Raw genomic sequence first — 14,716 nt, forward strand, 5'->3', positions numbered from 1 at the left:
AAAGAGTACAAGCCTCGATTACGGCGAGGTGACCGGCTGTTTTACAAGCAAGAACAACAAATGATAACTACTCTAATTTCGTAGGAGCACTTGACTAATTTGCAAGCAAAACAGCAAAGAGGATATGCCTCAATTTCGGTAAGGGTGTCGGCTAATTTACAGGTAAATTAGCAAAGCATAGATCTATTCTACATTCTACTCCTAGAACGTGAAAAGTAGAGAATAGAAAAAGAACAATACTGGTGGATTGGAGTTGATTGTGTTTCTTTGAATCAACCATCCCCTTTTTATAGGGCGCAAGTCTTTGCCAATAATCGCCTAGGACTCCCCCTTAATGCAAACCCAATACAACTCCCTTTTCAACTCGGCCGTAACTATAGAATAACTTAATTCTATTTCTATCCTTCTCCAGCCTAAAAGATTTTCTTCTATTCGATCACGTATGTTCCTAAATATATTTCTAAACTATAAAATGAACACATAACCGAACAACCTTTCACATGTTGCACAATTCGATCTGTGTATTCTTTGAATATGGAAAGCCCACGTTTGTAAACCGAAAAAGCATCACTTTTATTCGGTCATATGTATTTCCAAAGTACCCTGAAAATCCAAAAAATAATACATCACTAACCAGAAAATATTGTACAATTAACTAAAAAAGTCGATTTAGTAATAAAACCGAAAAATATTACATAACTAACCGGAAAACAATGAGCTAAGTTACGAAACTAAAAAATATTGCACAATTAACAGAAAAAAACATTGAACTACCCATGAAACCGGAAAATATTACAGATTTAATCTGAAAACTAATCATTCAAGAATATAGTCATGTCCCAATCAACATAGATATCAATTTTTATTACCAAGACATATATTGTTGATAAAGAGGGGAATGATATGGACGGCCAAATTAAGATTTATTTGGGTAGTTGGAAGTAGTGGAGCGTAGGGCGACCATCGAGGCCTTTCTTGTCATAATGCGCCAGGAACTCCGGCACCGTAACGCTCCTGTACACCGGCGGGTCATCCGATGCGATGGGGCCATACAGCCGTGTGGATCTTGCTATGTCCGCGTTGCAGAAGCATGCCACCGACACCCTGGGTGTGTCCCTGCTCTTGTTGGCGACAACCCTGTGCTCCACGCTCTTGAATCGGCCGTTGCTGACAAGCTGGAGAAGGTCGCCGATGTTGATGAGGAGAGCGCCGGGCAGAGGAGGGACGTCCACCCACCTGGCACCAGCAGCAGGATGATCAAGAAGCACCTGCAGGCCGCCCATGGCGTGGTCGTCGTCCTGGAGGAGCACGGTGAGGAAGCTGGGGTCGGAGTGGCTGCTGCAGCCGAGGGTGAGGTGCGGCTCCGGGCACGGCGGGTAGTAGTTACTCACCACGCTCAGGCCCTCCACGCAGCCCATCTCCCTGAGGTGATCCCGGGCCAGCCCAAGGGCCTCTGAGAGCAGCTCCAGCACCCGCACCGCCAGCGTCCGCGCGGCAGCACCGTACTCCAACAGCGCGTGCCTGTCCGGCCATCGAATTGAATCAGCTACCAATCAATTGTTAGCTGTTGACAACACAGTATTTTTGGTCCCTAACTGGAGTTTATGGGCCAGTCAGACGAGAAAAGACAGTTTTCCCTCAAGAACTCGCCTCACTCAAACCTAATATAGTATGAAGAATGAATGGCTTATTATTGGCGATTTCAATCTGATTTATTAAGCTCAAGACAAGAACAATAATAGACTAAATCAAGATGAGCTCCAAGGCTAACATGGATTCGCAAGTCGGACACAAACACAAAGTTCTTCTCGATCAAAGCAAATTCAAGAAGAAGAAAACATATTATCCAAGCCGTGCACAAGAACAAAAGGAAGCTGAGGTGCACAGGCACTTTGTCGAACAACTGGGGACATGTAAACGAAGATAATTAGCAATAAATTGGGACTCCCTAGGATACCAACCGGTGGATCTGTCGGAGTTAGAAGAACCTTTTGGGGAACAAGAGATTCAAGACGCAATAACATACATGCCCTCAGAAAAATCACCTGGCCCACATGGTTTCATCAGCCTCTTTTTCAAGAAATGCTAGAACATTACAAAGGGAGATCTATTAGCAGCGATAAAAGACTTCTACAATCTAAAAGCTGACAAACTGAGCCTTGTTAATTGTGCAAACATCCTGCTGATACCAAATAATCCGGAGGCATCAAGGGTTGGTGATTACAGACCAATCAGCCTGATTAGTAGCTTAGCGAAGATCCTTGCAAAACTCTTGGCCAACCACCTGCCTTCGTGACTCAATGAATTAGTGTCAAAGAGCTAAAGTGCCTTCATAAAGAAAAGATGTATACATGATAATTTTATATATGTTCAAAATGTAATAGGGAACTAGACAGGACCAAACAGCCGACACTGTTCATCAATTTTGATATATCGAAGGCTTTTGACTTGGTGAATTGGGCATATGTGATGGAAGTCCTGGAAGCGTTGGGATTCGGACAAAGGTGGAGAAACTATATTGCGAACCTCATCGCCACAGCGACATCACGAGTGTACTTAAATGGAAAGCCGGGAAGATCAATTAGACATGCAAGGGGTCTTAGATAGGGGACCCCCTCTCACCGATGCTATTCATTCTAGCAATCAACCCTCTTCATCGAATCATATCACTCGCAGCCCAACAACGTATCATAAACCCAATCCTGCAACGAGCTGCACAACTGAGATGCTCCCTCTACGCGGATGACGTGACAATTTTCGCGAACCCAAATCAAGCTGAACTGAGAGCCCTCAATGACATCCTCATGGCTTTTGGAAAATGTTCATGCTTAGTTACAAATCTGAACAAAACAGAAATCTTCCCTATCCGCTGCCAGGACCTCTCCTTGGAACAGGTTCTGTAGGGATTCCCTAGAATGATCAAGGATTTTCCAGCCAAGTACTTAGGACTGCCCCTCCATACCAACATAACCCCAATTTGTAAGGCGAAAGCGGATCCCAAATGCAAGTTCTTCATGTGGATGCTCATGCAAAATAAGATTCTAACAGCAGACAACCTTGCAAAAAGAGGGTGGCCTCACGATCAAATATGTAAGCTTTGCACAGCTCAAGACGAACCACCAACACACTTATGTAAAGACTGATCCTTCACAAAACAGATGTGGACGAAATCACATGCTGGTATGGAATCTCAGGGCTTCCAGAGCTACACAAATGCTCCACGATCAGGGGATGGTAGAAGAAAGCACGATTTGGAGTTGAGAAACATCTCACAATGGAGTTTGACGGAGCTATGATCTATTTTTGGTGGAGTATTTGGAAGGAGCAAAATAGGAGTCTTCCAAGGAGATCAATCAAATGCAATGCAAGTGGCAGCAAGGATAAAGGTTGTTGTAATATGTGTCGAATATGTGTACATGGTAGGTTACAGATAGACTTGAGTTGTAATTGGGTGGGACTAGGATTAGAGTTGTAGTCGAACTCTAATTCCGGGCTTTTAAATAGAAGGCATCACCGTTGTAACCATGACAAGACGAAACAGTTGGGGAGGAGCGCCCGTAGTCATGCCCCGAGGATGTAGGCAACTTGGCCGAACCTCGTTAAAAAATATCGTGTCTTGTGTGTTGATCTTGTGCTTGGCTTGATGATCTTGATGATGCTTCCGCTAAATTCCTAACAAGTGGTACCAGAGCTATAAAGAAAGATCAAGAGAATGCACGAGGATATGTTCCACACCGCGCAAGGCTTGCACGGGTCTGGAGAAGGACGGCGCAAGGTGGAGCATGGCGGCGATCGACAATTCGGTCGGTGGATTCGGACACTTCGAGCGCAGCGGCTTAAACTGTCCGATGGGTTGCATCAACGGGGATCTGTCCAAACGTGGAGATCGGGTTGATGGCGGCTGGTGGTTGCTGCTCGATAGGGGTCGTGTCGGACCCCTCCTTTGGGATCACCTCGTGTAGCTCATACCAGTCCCTGGATCAGTAGCTGGTACGTACGAACTCCAACAGAAGTAGACATCACAGACATACATCGAATAAATACGATAATAGAGTACAACACAGAGTTCATTACAACAGGAACCCGTAAGCATAAATTAACAAACCCTCAAAGCACAGCGGAAACACATAAAAGCGACCCAAGCCCTACAGGCAGCTTGAGTGCAGACGAAACCGGCTTCTCTAATCTTCATCTTCTCTTTCGACGAAGTCAGCCTCTGGATCATCTAGATCCATAATTAGCAAGTGTGAGTACATAAGATACTCAGCAAGTCCTACCTCAAGGGGAAAAAATTAGATGCTTAAAGGTAGATCAAGGATAAGGCTGTAGAGTCTTTTAGGTTTTGCGGAAAGCTAGTTTTATTGATGCAGGGTTCATTTTGCAAAGACTAACTTTAATAAAAACGCTTTCGAAGAGAAATACATAAGTTGAGCTTAAGGGGGGGTTGACAGCCCTGGGGGAGATACATCCGTCCCGCCAGTTCCCACAAGTCTTTTGCCAGCGGACACACAGTCCAGGAGGCTTAGGGCACAAAGCCAAAACCCTTCTTTTCGAGAACACAGGTACACAGCTCACTCACACACCAAGGAGATACTCACGCTGAAAAGCTAATCATTATGACCAAACCATAGCATATCCTTGATCGAGGACACGGCTATCCGGATAGGTTTAACACTCTGCAGAGGTTGTACATTTTACCCACAAGATATGCACAGGCTCCCACCTTAGCAACTGGTGAAGCTGTCATAACGAGACGCAACGACCTCACAACGAAGCCACAATATCCACCCATGGGGCACTAAGATACCAGGGGCCTTAGAAGATTCACGGGAAAGATCACTTAGCAATCCCAAGGCTTTGACTTAGCCTCAACAATATCACCAACCGAACCTTGGGCTACACACTACCCAAGTCTTCTCCTGGTCCCCATTACCACTACCGGCCTCCGGGTGGGTACCGCACTAAGTCAAAGGGGTTAGGTCAAGTCCTGCCCATACAGGCCATGTGGTTGTACGAGTGGATACTAGGTGAGATGTCACAGCGAACCGGTCCTTATATGACTGAGGTAAGAGTCTCCCAGCAAGAACACCACAAAGGCGAACCTTGCTCCAAGGTAGTTCCCACCTTTGTGGAGCGCCTTACTCACCCTCGTTAACACTACTCTAGAGTTTTCCCAAGAACACAAGCTTTACACGCGCACGCACCAAGCACACATCACTTCACATTGAAAGGCATGATTATCACATGTAAATAATCTAGTTCTTTCTTTTGAGCAAGGCAATCCTAAGCATACTAGTAAACAAGCATTCATCCAAATAATCATTATAGTTGATGTTAGGATCCTTCTAGGGTTTTAACGGAATAAAGGTAACAATGACAAGGCATGGGATAAACAAACTAGGTCATAACTATTCTAGCATTTCTTAAAAATCACAACTATTAATTTAATCATGCATACTCCTATTGTTTGAAACAACGGCTCTACGGGTTGTATTTAAAAACGGGTTGTATTTAAAAACATAGGATCAACATGATCAACGGTTGTAGAACTTGCCTTCGTTGAAGTCCTCGTCTGCTCCTTCTTCAAACTCCGGGTCCTCGGGGTCTTCCTCGAATGCTCCCTCCTCTAACAATCGCAACAACGACAAAGGCACACAATCAATCAAACGATAAAAACAAGGACTAAACAATTTACAAAAATTATGAAATTGACATGATTGGGTAGATCTCGAATTTAGATGAATATCGGTGGAAGAATCGACGAAAACGGAGTTAGGACGGAGGAGAAACGGGCTTCGAAAGTTTTGCCGGGAGAGAAATTCAGAAAAAAGAAAAGAGGAGAATATTCCAGGAATATTCTGTTTGGGTAGGCTCACGGCTCGGCTCGGCTCGGTTTCACGGCTCGGCTCGAGGCTCAGCGGAATCGGCTCGGCTCAGCTGTCGGTGGGCTCGGCGGCTTGGCTCGGTCTGTTGGCTCGGCTCTGGAGGATATAAAAGAGAGAGAGAAGAGGGGACCGGCCGGCTCAGCTGCGGAGAGCACGAGCGGGTGAGAGAGAGGGAGGGGCGTCGGGCGGCGGCGTCGCGCCGGTGGAGGGCGGCGACGGGGCGCCGGCGGCGGAGAAGTGGCTTCGGCACGGCGCGGAGGGGCGGCGGCGGCCCGACGACGAGAAAGCGGCGGCGGACCGAGGAACGGCTTCGGTCGGCGCCGAGAAGCGGCGGCTGACAGCGGGGAGGACGGCGGCAGCCCGGCGACGGGAGGGTGGCCCAGGTATGTCTACGGGGAAGGGAAAGGAGGGAGAAGGAAGAGGAGAAGGGGGCCGGGTTGCTCACCGGTGGCGAGGGCGCTCGGAGTGAGGCGGCGAGGCGACGGAGGGGCTCAGGGAGAGATAGAGAGTGTGTGTGAGGAAGGGGATGGGGGAGCTTGCACTGTTCATCTTCTTATATAGCTCAACGACCGGGCGACGCGGGGCGCGAGGCGGCACGGGGCGCAAGGACTGCCGACGCGGCGCGGCGCGGCAGGCGGCAGTGGCAGATGGGTCACGGGGAGGGGATGGAGGAGAGAGGAAGAGAGAGAAAGAAGAGAGAGAAGGGGATAAATTTAGGGATTTGACAGGTCAATCAGACGTGAAGGCCAGGTTCGACGGTGCGGCTGGAAGACGTCGCGGTCAAGGCGGCGGCTTCGACTCACGGTCTGATTGACGGGCAGTCAATCCAGATCGGAGCGGCTGTTGTTTGTTCAAGGTGGAGCAGCGACAGCGATGACGAAAGTTATGATGAACTTCGGAGGAGGTTGATGAAGACGTTCGAGGGTTGCGACAAGGCGATGGCGTACGAGCGGCTTCAGACGCGGCGCGCTTGGCATATTGCATAGTACGCAGCTCGGGCGAGTTCTCTGGTGGACACACGGCTCGCGGAACGTGGGCGCCAGTTGCATGCGAATCCGACTCGGTGACGGGCACATGCATGACGAGCAGTCAAGACTCGAGTGCCAGGCAGCTTGACCCAGCGCGGCGCACAGAAGGACCAGAGTCAAACTCGGCTGGGCGGATCGGTCCGAGCGGCAGGGGGTGTGTGGTGCGCTGGGGCTAGGTGGGCATGCAGGCGCGCGGTCCACACGGGATTCGGCGAGCTGCTTGGCTACTCTCTGGAGGCCAGTGCTCATTGATTTGGCACAGAGCAGGCGGGCGGCTCGGTTGCGTCCAGCAGGGACGCGCGGCGGGCGTAAGTGACGTGGACAGCCCGTGCAGATCTGGCGCGTGGAAACGCGATGGAGGCAGGGCGACGCGTGGTGACGGGGGTCGGTGGTGGTCCAGCACAGCGACGTGGCGGACGGAGACAGCCCGTGGAGATCATGCGCACAGGACTGTGCGGCTGGGTAGGAGGCGCTCGACCTGTGGCTGGCTCGGTACGGAAGGCCCAGGTGGGCTCTGCCACGCAGCATGCATGGCTGAGGCAACCGGTCCAGGTGGCCGAATTGGTACCGCGCGACAGTCAGCGTTGATCGGCTCGGTTCCAGAGGCCTAGGAAGCTCGGCTGTGGCATTAAAAAAGAGGCGGGCTCGTGATGCTGGAGTTCGTGTTTGGATCGGTTTCAGCAGGCGTGTTCAACTCGGTGGCTTGGACATGCACTCATGAGAGTTGGGCGGGCGTGTCGGTCGTGTCCGATTGGGTTATCGGTTGGAGTTGAGACCATGTCGGAGTGCTGGCCTGGGAAATAAATAGAACCGAGCAAGGGATGCCGTACAGACGCAACAATAGCAGAAACGCAAGGCAACCAGAGAAGGAAGTCCACGAGATTGCGAAAATTGCAATCAGACTGTTCGTGAACCGTTGCTTGTGGCGGTTGACGCGAACAGCGGACGGCGATCGAGCGGGTCGGCTTCGTCGTGAGCAAGCGGCGTGGCAGTCGACGGGGCTTGAGAGCGGCGGATCGTGCACAAGCGGTGTACGAGGCGGGCGTACGCTCGGTTCGGCGTGTGCGTGGCGGTGCGTCCACGCGGGGCGCAGGTACAAGCGTGCAGAGGCGCGTTCAGCACACGTGAGGTACACGTGAGCGGGATTCGGCGGTCTGCGGCAACAGGCAGATGGCGTCGATGGTGTTCAAATTCGAGGTGATGAGATTTGACGGGACTAGCAACTTCGGGCTTTGGCAGACAAGGGTCAAGGACTTGCTGGCGCAACAGAGGATCCTGAAGGCTCTTAGCGACAAGAAGCTAGTGACGGTAGATGATGATAAGTGGGAAGAGATGCAAGCACAAGCGGCGGCAACAATAAGGTTGTGTCTCTCCGATCAGATCATGTACCATATCATCGATGAAACATCACCTAAGAAGATTTGGGATAAATTAGATGATCAATTCATGTCCAAGATATTGACTCGGAAGCTGTATCTGAAGCAAAAACTGTATGGGATGAAGATGCAGGAGGGGTCAGATCTTGCTGAGCACGTAAATGTCTTTAATCAAGTTGTCACTGATCTTATGAAGGTGGAGGTGACAATTGATGATGAAGACAAGGCGATTATTCTTCTGTGTTCCTTGCCAAGGTCTTATGAGCACTTGGTCACAACACTGACGTATGGTAAAGAGGCAGTCAAAGTGGATGATATTCTTGCGGCGTTGTTTGCTCATGAACAAAGGAGGAAGAACAATGTTGGTGAGAGTTCATCTGGAGATGCTTTTTTCGTCAAAGGTGATCGAGGCAGGGAGACTAATAAGAAAAAGAAGAAGGGGCCACAGTGCTATAAATGCAAGGATTGGGGTCATGTAAGGAAAGATTGTCCAGAACTGAAGAAGGGCATGGCAAATATTGTGGTTTCCAAGAAAGATGACTCGGATAGCGATGGTGATCTTCTTGTGTTATCAAGTGAAAAGTCTTGTGGTGAAGCGTGGCTGTTAGATTCGGCGAGTTCATATCATGCAACATCAAACAAGGAGTGGTTCTCTTCATACTCTGAAGGTGGTTTTGGTCTTGCTCACTTGGGAGATGACACAGGTTACCGTATTATGGGAGTCGACAATATCAAACTGAAGATGTATGATGGACAAGAAGTGCTACTTGAGGGTGTGCGGCATGTGCCAGGACTTAAGAAGAATCTAATATCACTTGGATTTTTGCATGGAGAAGGTTGGCTATATCAGTCGATGTCAGATAAGAAGACCTTGAATGTGATGCAGGATGGCAAGACTGTGATGATAGGTGAGAAGATGGGAGGTCATCAATACAAGTTGAAAGGTGAAGTCATGAAGGTGGGAGCTGCAAATTTTGCGGAATACGTTCCTAGCGGCGAGGCATCCTCGTCGGACTGTTCAGGATGAGCAGCAGAGATAGACGGCTCAAGTCTAGGTACACGGAGGTTCACATATGGCAGACTCAAGTTGGCGTGCATATTCGTCAAGGTGGAGTTTGTTGGAATATCTGTTGAATATGTGTACATGGTAGGTTACAGATAGACTTGAGTTGTAATTGAGTGGGACTAGGATTAGAGTTGTAGTCGAACTCTAATTTCAGGCTTCAAATAGAAGGCATCACCGTTGTAACCATGACAAGACGAAACAGTTGGGGAGGAGCGCCCGTAGTCATATCCCGAGGATGTAGACAATTTAACCGAACCTCGTTAAAAAATATCGTATCTTGTGTGTTGATCTTGTGCTTAACTTGATGATCTTGATAATACTTTCGTTAAATTCCTAACAAAGATGAATATCGGCCAAAGAAGAAGTACCTTCACCCAAGGGCGAACCTAGCAACTTTTACTCTATTTTGTCTCATTATTAGTGTAGTAAGTCGCTGCGGCGATTAAGCTGTAAAATGCGTTAATCCCTCGGTCTTTTTTGCGGCAGTCGTGCCCCTCTCGATGGGGCAGGTTTCTGAAAGATAGGCGCGTCAGTCCTATGCTTCAACTTTTGTTTTTTCTTTACTCCTTGTAATATAAAATAAAATGGGCAATCCTCAATTCGTCTTTTCGGAAAAAAAAAATGCACTTGAATTGTTACCTGACTGCGACGGGCAGCTCCTCCAGGCGCGGCGGCTCCGGCGCCGCCTCGCAGAAGAGGGTGTCGCGCCAGTTAGCCGCCGGCGACTGGAACAGGTCGAAGTTGGAGTTGAACCTGACCTTGCGGCCTGTGTCCCGCGTGTAGTAGGGCCGCTTCTCTTCCGCAGCCTCCTCGTTGAACCTCTTGACCGACGCAAGCATCTCGGACAGGAGGTCGCCGGGCACGCCGTGGTTCACCACCTGGAAGAACCCCGCCGTCTCCGAGGCCGCCTTCACCTGGGCGACCACCTCCTGTCGGCCCCGTGGTTCGTCCGCCACCGAGAGATCTATCACCGGGATGCTGCAGCTAAGCACGGAGGATGGGGAGGATATTGAGGTGGTCACCTGCTGCTGCTGCTGCTGATGTCGGAAGATGGCGGGGACGGCCGTGATGCCAGCGTCGACGAGGCCCTTGACGCCGGCCTTGGTGTCGTCGAACGCCTGCAGCTCTCGGCGGCGGTCGTAACCATCTGAGGCCAAGCCGGGGGCTTTCGTGGTGGTTGACATGGCTGGCTGGCTGGCTGCGACTGATGGTGATGGGAGGATGGGGCTGGGCTAAAGAGATGAGGACTCAACTGCTCTGCTCAATCGTCGCGTCAGCATGAGTGAACGAATGAATTTAATTTAATTTAATTTAGCTAGGACAGAAATACGTACATGTCTAGACGAGTACATGGCTTGGGAACGGCAAATAATGCTAGCCATGTACTCCGTATATGTCCAGTATTTTGGATGTAGCTGTACTGTACATGGCTTGGTTTTGTGGACGCAAACCGCAACAGCAGCAGCAAGGACAGCACAGGTAGCTGCGGTGCAGGCAGCCACGCCTCAAGTGAAGAAGCCCAGAGTAGCAGGTGCTTCCATCGATCCGCCGCTCGCTCGCTCCCAATCAGAAAAAAATCTCCAACTCCAATAATGGCCTCCGCCCCCGCCGGCTACGACCGCCTCAGCAAGCTCAAGGCCTTCGACGACACCAAGGCCGGCGTCAAGGGTCTCGTCGACGCCGGCGTCACCGCCGTCCCCCGCATCTTCCACCACCTTGCCCCTGCACTTCCTCATCAGGTCCACCACGACAAAACCACCACCAGCATCCCGGTCATCGACCTCGCTGCTGCAGGCGTCGGAACAGCCGACCTGGTCGCCCAGGTCAAGGCGGCCGCCGAGACCGTCGGCTTCTTCCAGGTGCTCAACCACGGCGTGCCGGAGGCCTCCATGTCCGAGATGCTCGCGTCGATCAAGAGCTTCAACGAGGAGCCCGCGGAGGCCAAGAGGCCCTACTACACCAGGGACCCCAAGAGGCGCGTCAGGTACCAGAGCAACTTCGACCTCTTCCAGTCGCCCGCGGCCAACTGGCGCGACACCCTCTTCCTGGAGATGGCTCCCACGGGGCCGGCGCCGGACGACATCCCGCCGGCGTGCAGGGCCATCGTGTCGGAGTACACGAGGCAGGTGCAGAGTCTGGGGCGCGCGCTGCTGGAGCTGCTGTCGGAGGCCCTGGGCCTCCACGGGGGGTACCTGGAGCACGTCGCCGGTTGCCTGGACGGGATCGTCGTGGCCAGCCACTACTACCCGCCGTGCCCGGAGCCGCACCTGACGCTGGGGACCACCAGGCACTCGGACCCCAGCTTCCTGACGGTGCTCCTCCAGGACGGCGTCGGCGGCCTGCAGGTGCTCCTAGGCGAGCGATGGGTGGACGTGGCTCCCGTGGCCGGCGCGCTTGTCGTCAACATCGGCGACCTCCTTCAGCTCATGTCCAACGACAGGTTCAAGAGCGTGGAGCACCGGGTGGTGGCCACGACCGCCGGCCCGCGAGTGTCGGTGGCCTGCTTCTTTAGGACGAACGGCCCTGCGGCATCCAGCAGGGTGTACGGCCCGATCATCAGCAAGGAACAGGACCCTCCTGGCCCTGGGTACAGGAGCGTCGCGGTGGAGGAGTTCCTCGGCTACTACAAACACAAGGGCCTCGACGGCCGATCTGCACTAGACCACTTCAGGCTACCTCCATAGGAGAGATCTCTCCTTGATTTGGGACAGTACCACCCATGACAAGGGACTCCATCGTCTTGTTACGCACACAGATCCACATTTATGTCAGTATTTGACTACTATTTCTATTTGTGTGTCGATTAAATGGAAAATAAGTAGCAGCCACTTGTTGATCACTACAAACTGACTGAATAAGTAGCGCCACTTGCTGATCGCTGCACAGTCAACAAGTTATATGGTATATATATTATGTGCATAGTCTTAATTTTAGTTATTGTTACGTCATCATCAGTTACAATTAAAAAATAGTAGAGTTATAATTCGTAAGACAGTAAGTTACAACCATATGTAAATAAAAAAAATAAATTGTAATTGCGTTATGGATAAACGTAAATTTTAAAGAATTTCTTGTAAAATGATGTACAAGCTAAAGAACATGATTGTAATTATAGCATAACCTAAAACATAACTCGTCAGTTTTTCGTGTTGTAATTACATACTTCTGGACGCGTAATTGTAACTGGTCTATCTAGCGGATTGTAACTAATAGTTGTTTGACTTGTAACTAGAGAGTGGCGTAACAGTAAACTACAATACGTCTAGATATAAAATAAACTCGTCGTGTGTATATATATATAGGAAAACTAGTATGTACTCCCGAAAGTACATATTCTCTACTATGACATACCACATAAATAAACCGGATATACTCCTTTATCACTATAAGTATATTTATATACTTATTCTAAGATACTCCAATATGAATTATATGAAAAACTTGAAAAGAAGTCCATCATTTTTAATAGATTTTAATAATACCTTCATATTTATACATAAAATGCAATATACTCAAAAAAATATATACAAATCACCTAAAAAAGTATACATATCACTTGGATGATCTTATATACTCACATGCTATATGTACATACCATTTATCACATGAGATACTTCCTATGTTATAAGATACATATGTGAGAGTATGTACTCTGAAAGTACCAAATATACTTTATACACACATGTACAGAGAAACATAGCATGTATAGCTAGATGAGGAGCATTAGCTAGTCTAGGGCTCTTCATTAGTCATGATGATCTCATCGCTGCAGCTGTAGCCACCGGCATCATAACTCGTCGTCGCTCGGCTCCTCCTCACCTGTTGCTACATCTTCAGGCTTAGTGTATCTTTCGCAATTCTGAAAAAACTAGTCGTTTCTGATTCCAACTCAAATCTATCGGAAATTATTCGATCCATTTTCACCTCTAATTGTATGTTATGTGGATGAAGCACCTACTGATATCTTGATATATCTATCTTGGTTAAAAGAAAAAAAGGAAATCTTCACTTCGGTAATCCATCTGGATGTGCTTCAACCATTAATTTGGTTGGACGGACACCACATGGAATGTACCTACCTAATGTGGTGCTGTTTTCTTTTGGAAAAAGTAAGTGTTTTGGTCACTAAATTAATCCTTAAGCTTTTATAGAATAATGTTAGAGACAACGCTTCTTTTCTTCCTTCCTTCCTTTCAAAGAAGAAAAGATAAGATACATAAAACTAGACCACTCCGCGTTGCCCGCTCTAGCGACTCAGGGGGCGACCCAGTCCTAAGCCCAACACCCACCCAAAGCGAGCTTGCTCTGGCTGCTGCCGCCGGTGGCGGCTCCAAAGCCGGGCCACCGTGGCCTTGCTCCTCTCTTTCCTCGAGCTCCCTCCTCTCCCCCTCCCCCCTCTAGCTTTTCGTTGTCAGTCGCGTCGACTCCCGATCGTCCTAGGGCCCGATCCATCCTCGACGGAGGCGGATCTGCCTTCGGGGGTCTAGATCCCAGCTTCGCCTCTCCTCTTTGGCCAGGGACTCCGGGCTCTGTTGTCATTGGGTTCTGCAAGCTTCTTGCCACCGCAGTGTAGTACCAGGGTGGTCGGCTGCTCTCCTGTGGCTACAAGGCCGCCGCTCTCCAGGTGAGCTGCTCCAATGCGTCTGCGATTGCCGTCTGTTGCCGTCGATTTGTGGTTCAACCCGTGCATCGCTATTGGCCGGGCTACGCCCGGGTCGTCCCTTACTGTTGGAGGTGTCCTTGTGCTCCTATGATGCCCTTGTGCCTAGCGCTGCACATTGTAATGGTAGTCTCTTGCCAGGGCCTCGTGCCCTGGTGCTTCTGGTGTGTACTCTGGTTGACCCATGGAACCTCTGTTTTCGTTGGGTTATGCTGTGGTTCGGGGACTTATGGGCGAAAACCCGGTCTGGCTTTATGTCACTGTTGACAACGATAGCGATGTCGAGCGTCATTACCTCCCTAGAGGCGTCGTCTCGTAGTTGCCCCACTGGGATCTCTCCGGGTGAAAACCCTATTAGAAATTTGGACGAGCGACGATGTTTCTTTACTGCTTCCTTCCTGAAGGCGTCGCTTTAGAGAATCTCTCAGTGTCTTGATATTACAGCTAGCAGCACTATTTGCAGTATGCACCTCTCTCCGTTGCTGCTCGACCCGTTCGTTCTCCTGTTCAGCCGATGTTCTCTTCACCTTGCGGCGCATCTCGTCAGTGGCTGTGCTCCATCGTCCTAGGACCCCGTCCTGCTTGTGGTTGGACGTGGGAACCACCGAGCGTTTGGATTGTCAGGCGTGTGAGTGGAGCTTCACCTGTTATGTTGTCCGGGTGTTCTGGTCGAGGTGCTACCTAGGTGCAGTTCTTAATGT

The 14,716-nt window shown here is 49.9% G+C and overlaps 2 protein-coding genes across 4 annotated transcripts; one reads left to right on the top strand and one right to left on the bottom strand.

The window, feature by feature from the left end:
- Positions 1-777: 777 nt before the first annotated feature.
- Positions 778-10,832, bottom strand: LOC133913846 (DIBOA-glucoside dioxygenase BX6-like). Of its 3 annotated transcripts, none has more exons than XM_062357126.1 (3): positions 10,690-10,832; positions 9,995-10,612; positions 778-1,521 (listed from the first exon to the last, which is right to left on the bottom strand). In XM_062357126.1, exons 2-3 carry the CDS (start codon positions 10,537-10,539, stop codon positions 924-926), a joined length of 1,143 nt encoding a protein of 380 aa, XP_062213110.1. In that variant the 5' UTR covers positions 10,540-10,612; positions 10,690-10,832; the 3' UTR covers positions 778-923. The 3 variants fall into 3 exon arrangements, with proteins under 3 accessions (XP_062213110.1, XP_062213111.1, XP_062213112.1); XM_062357127.1 differs by having other exon boundaries at positions 9,995-10,607; positions 10,690-10,784; XM_062357128.1 differs by lacking the exon at positions 10,690-10,832 and having other exon boundaries at positions 778-1,298; positions 1,392-1,521; positions 9,995-10,649.
- A 115-nt stretch (positions 10,833-10,947) lies between these two features.
- On the top strand, positions 10,948-12,288 carry LOC133913847 (1-aminocyclopropane-1-carboxylate oxidase homolog 1-like). The gene has a single exon (XM_062357129.1). The coding sequence runs from the start codon at positions 10,948-10,950 to the stop codon at positions 12,037-12,039; it is 1,092 nt and encodes a 363-aa protein (XP_062213113.1). The 3' UTR covers positions 12,040-12,288.
- The last annotated feature ends 2,428 nt before the right edge of the window (positions 12,289-14,716 follow it).

Source organism: Phragmites australis, chromosome 3 (assembly GCF_958298935.1).
Source record: "Phragmites australis chromosome 3, lpPhrAust1.1, whole genome shotgun sequence".
NCBI lineage: Eukaryota > Viridiplantae > Streptophyta > Magnoliopsida > Poales > Poaceae > Phragmites > Phragmites australis.

Bases quoted from the DNA above. Each gene is read 5' to 3' on its own strand.
- LOC133913846 (XM_062357126.1), bottom strand. From the start codon at position 10,539: ATGTCAACCACCACGAAAGCCCCCGGCTTGGCCTCAGATGGTTACGAC. The intron at 1,522-9,994 runs GTAACAATTCAA...ATGGCCGGACAG, and splicing joins GAGCTGCCCGTCGCAGTCAG to GCACGCGCTGTTGGAGTACG.
- LOC133913847 (XM_062357129.1), top strand. From the start codon at position 10,948: ATGGCCTCCGCCCCCGCCGGCTACGACCGCCTCAGCAAGCTCAAGGCC.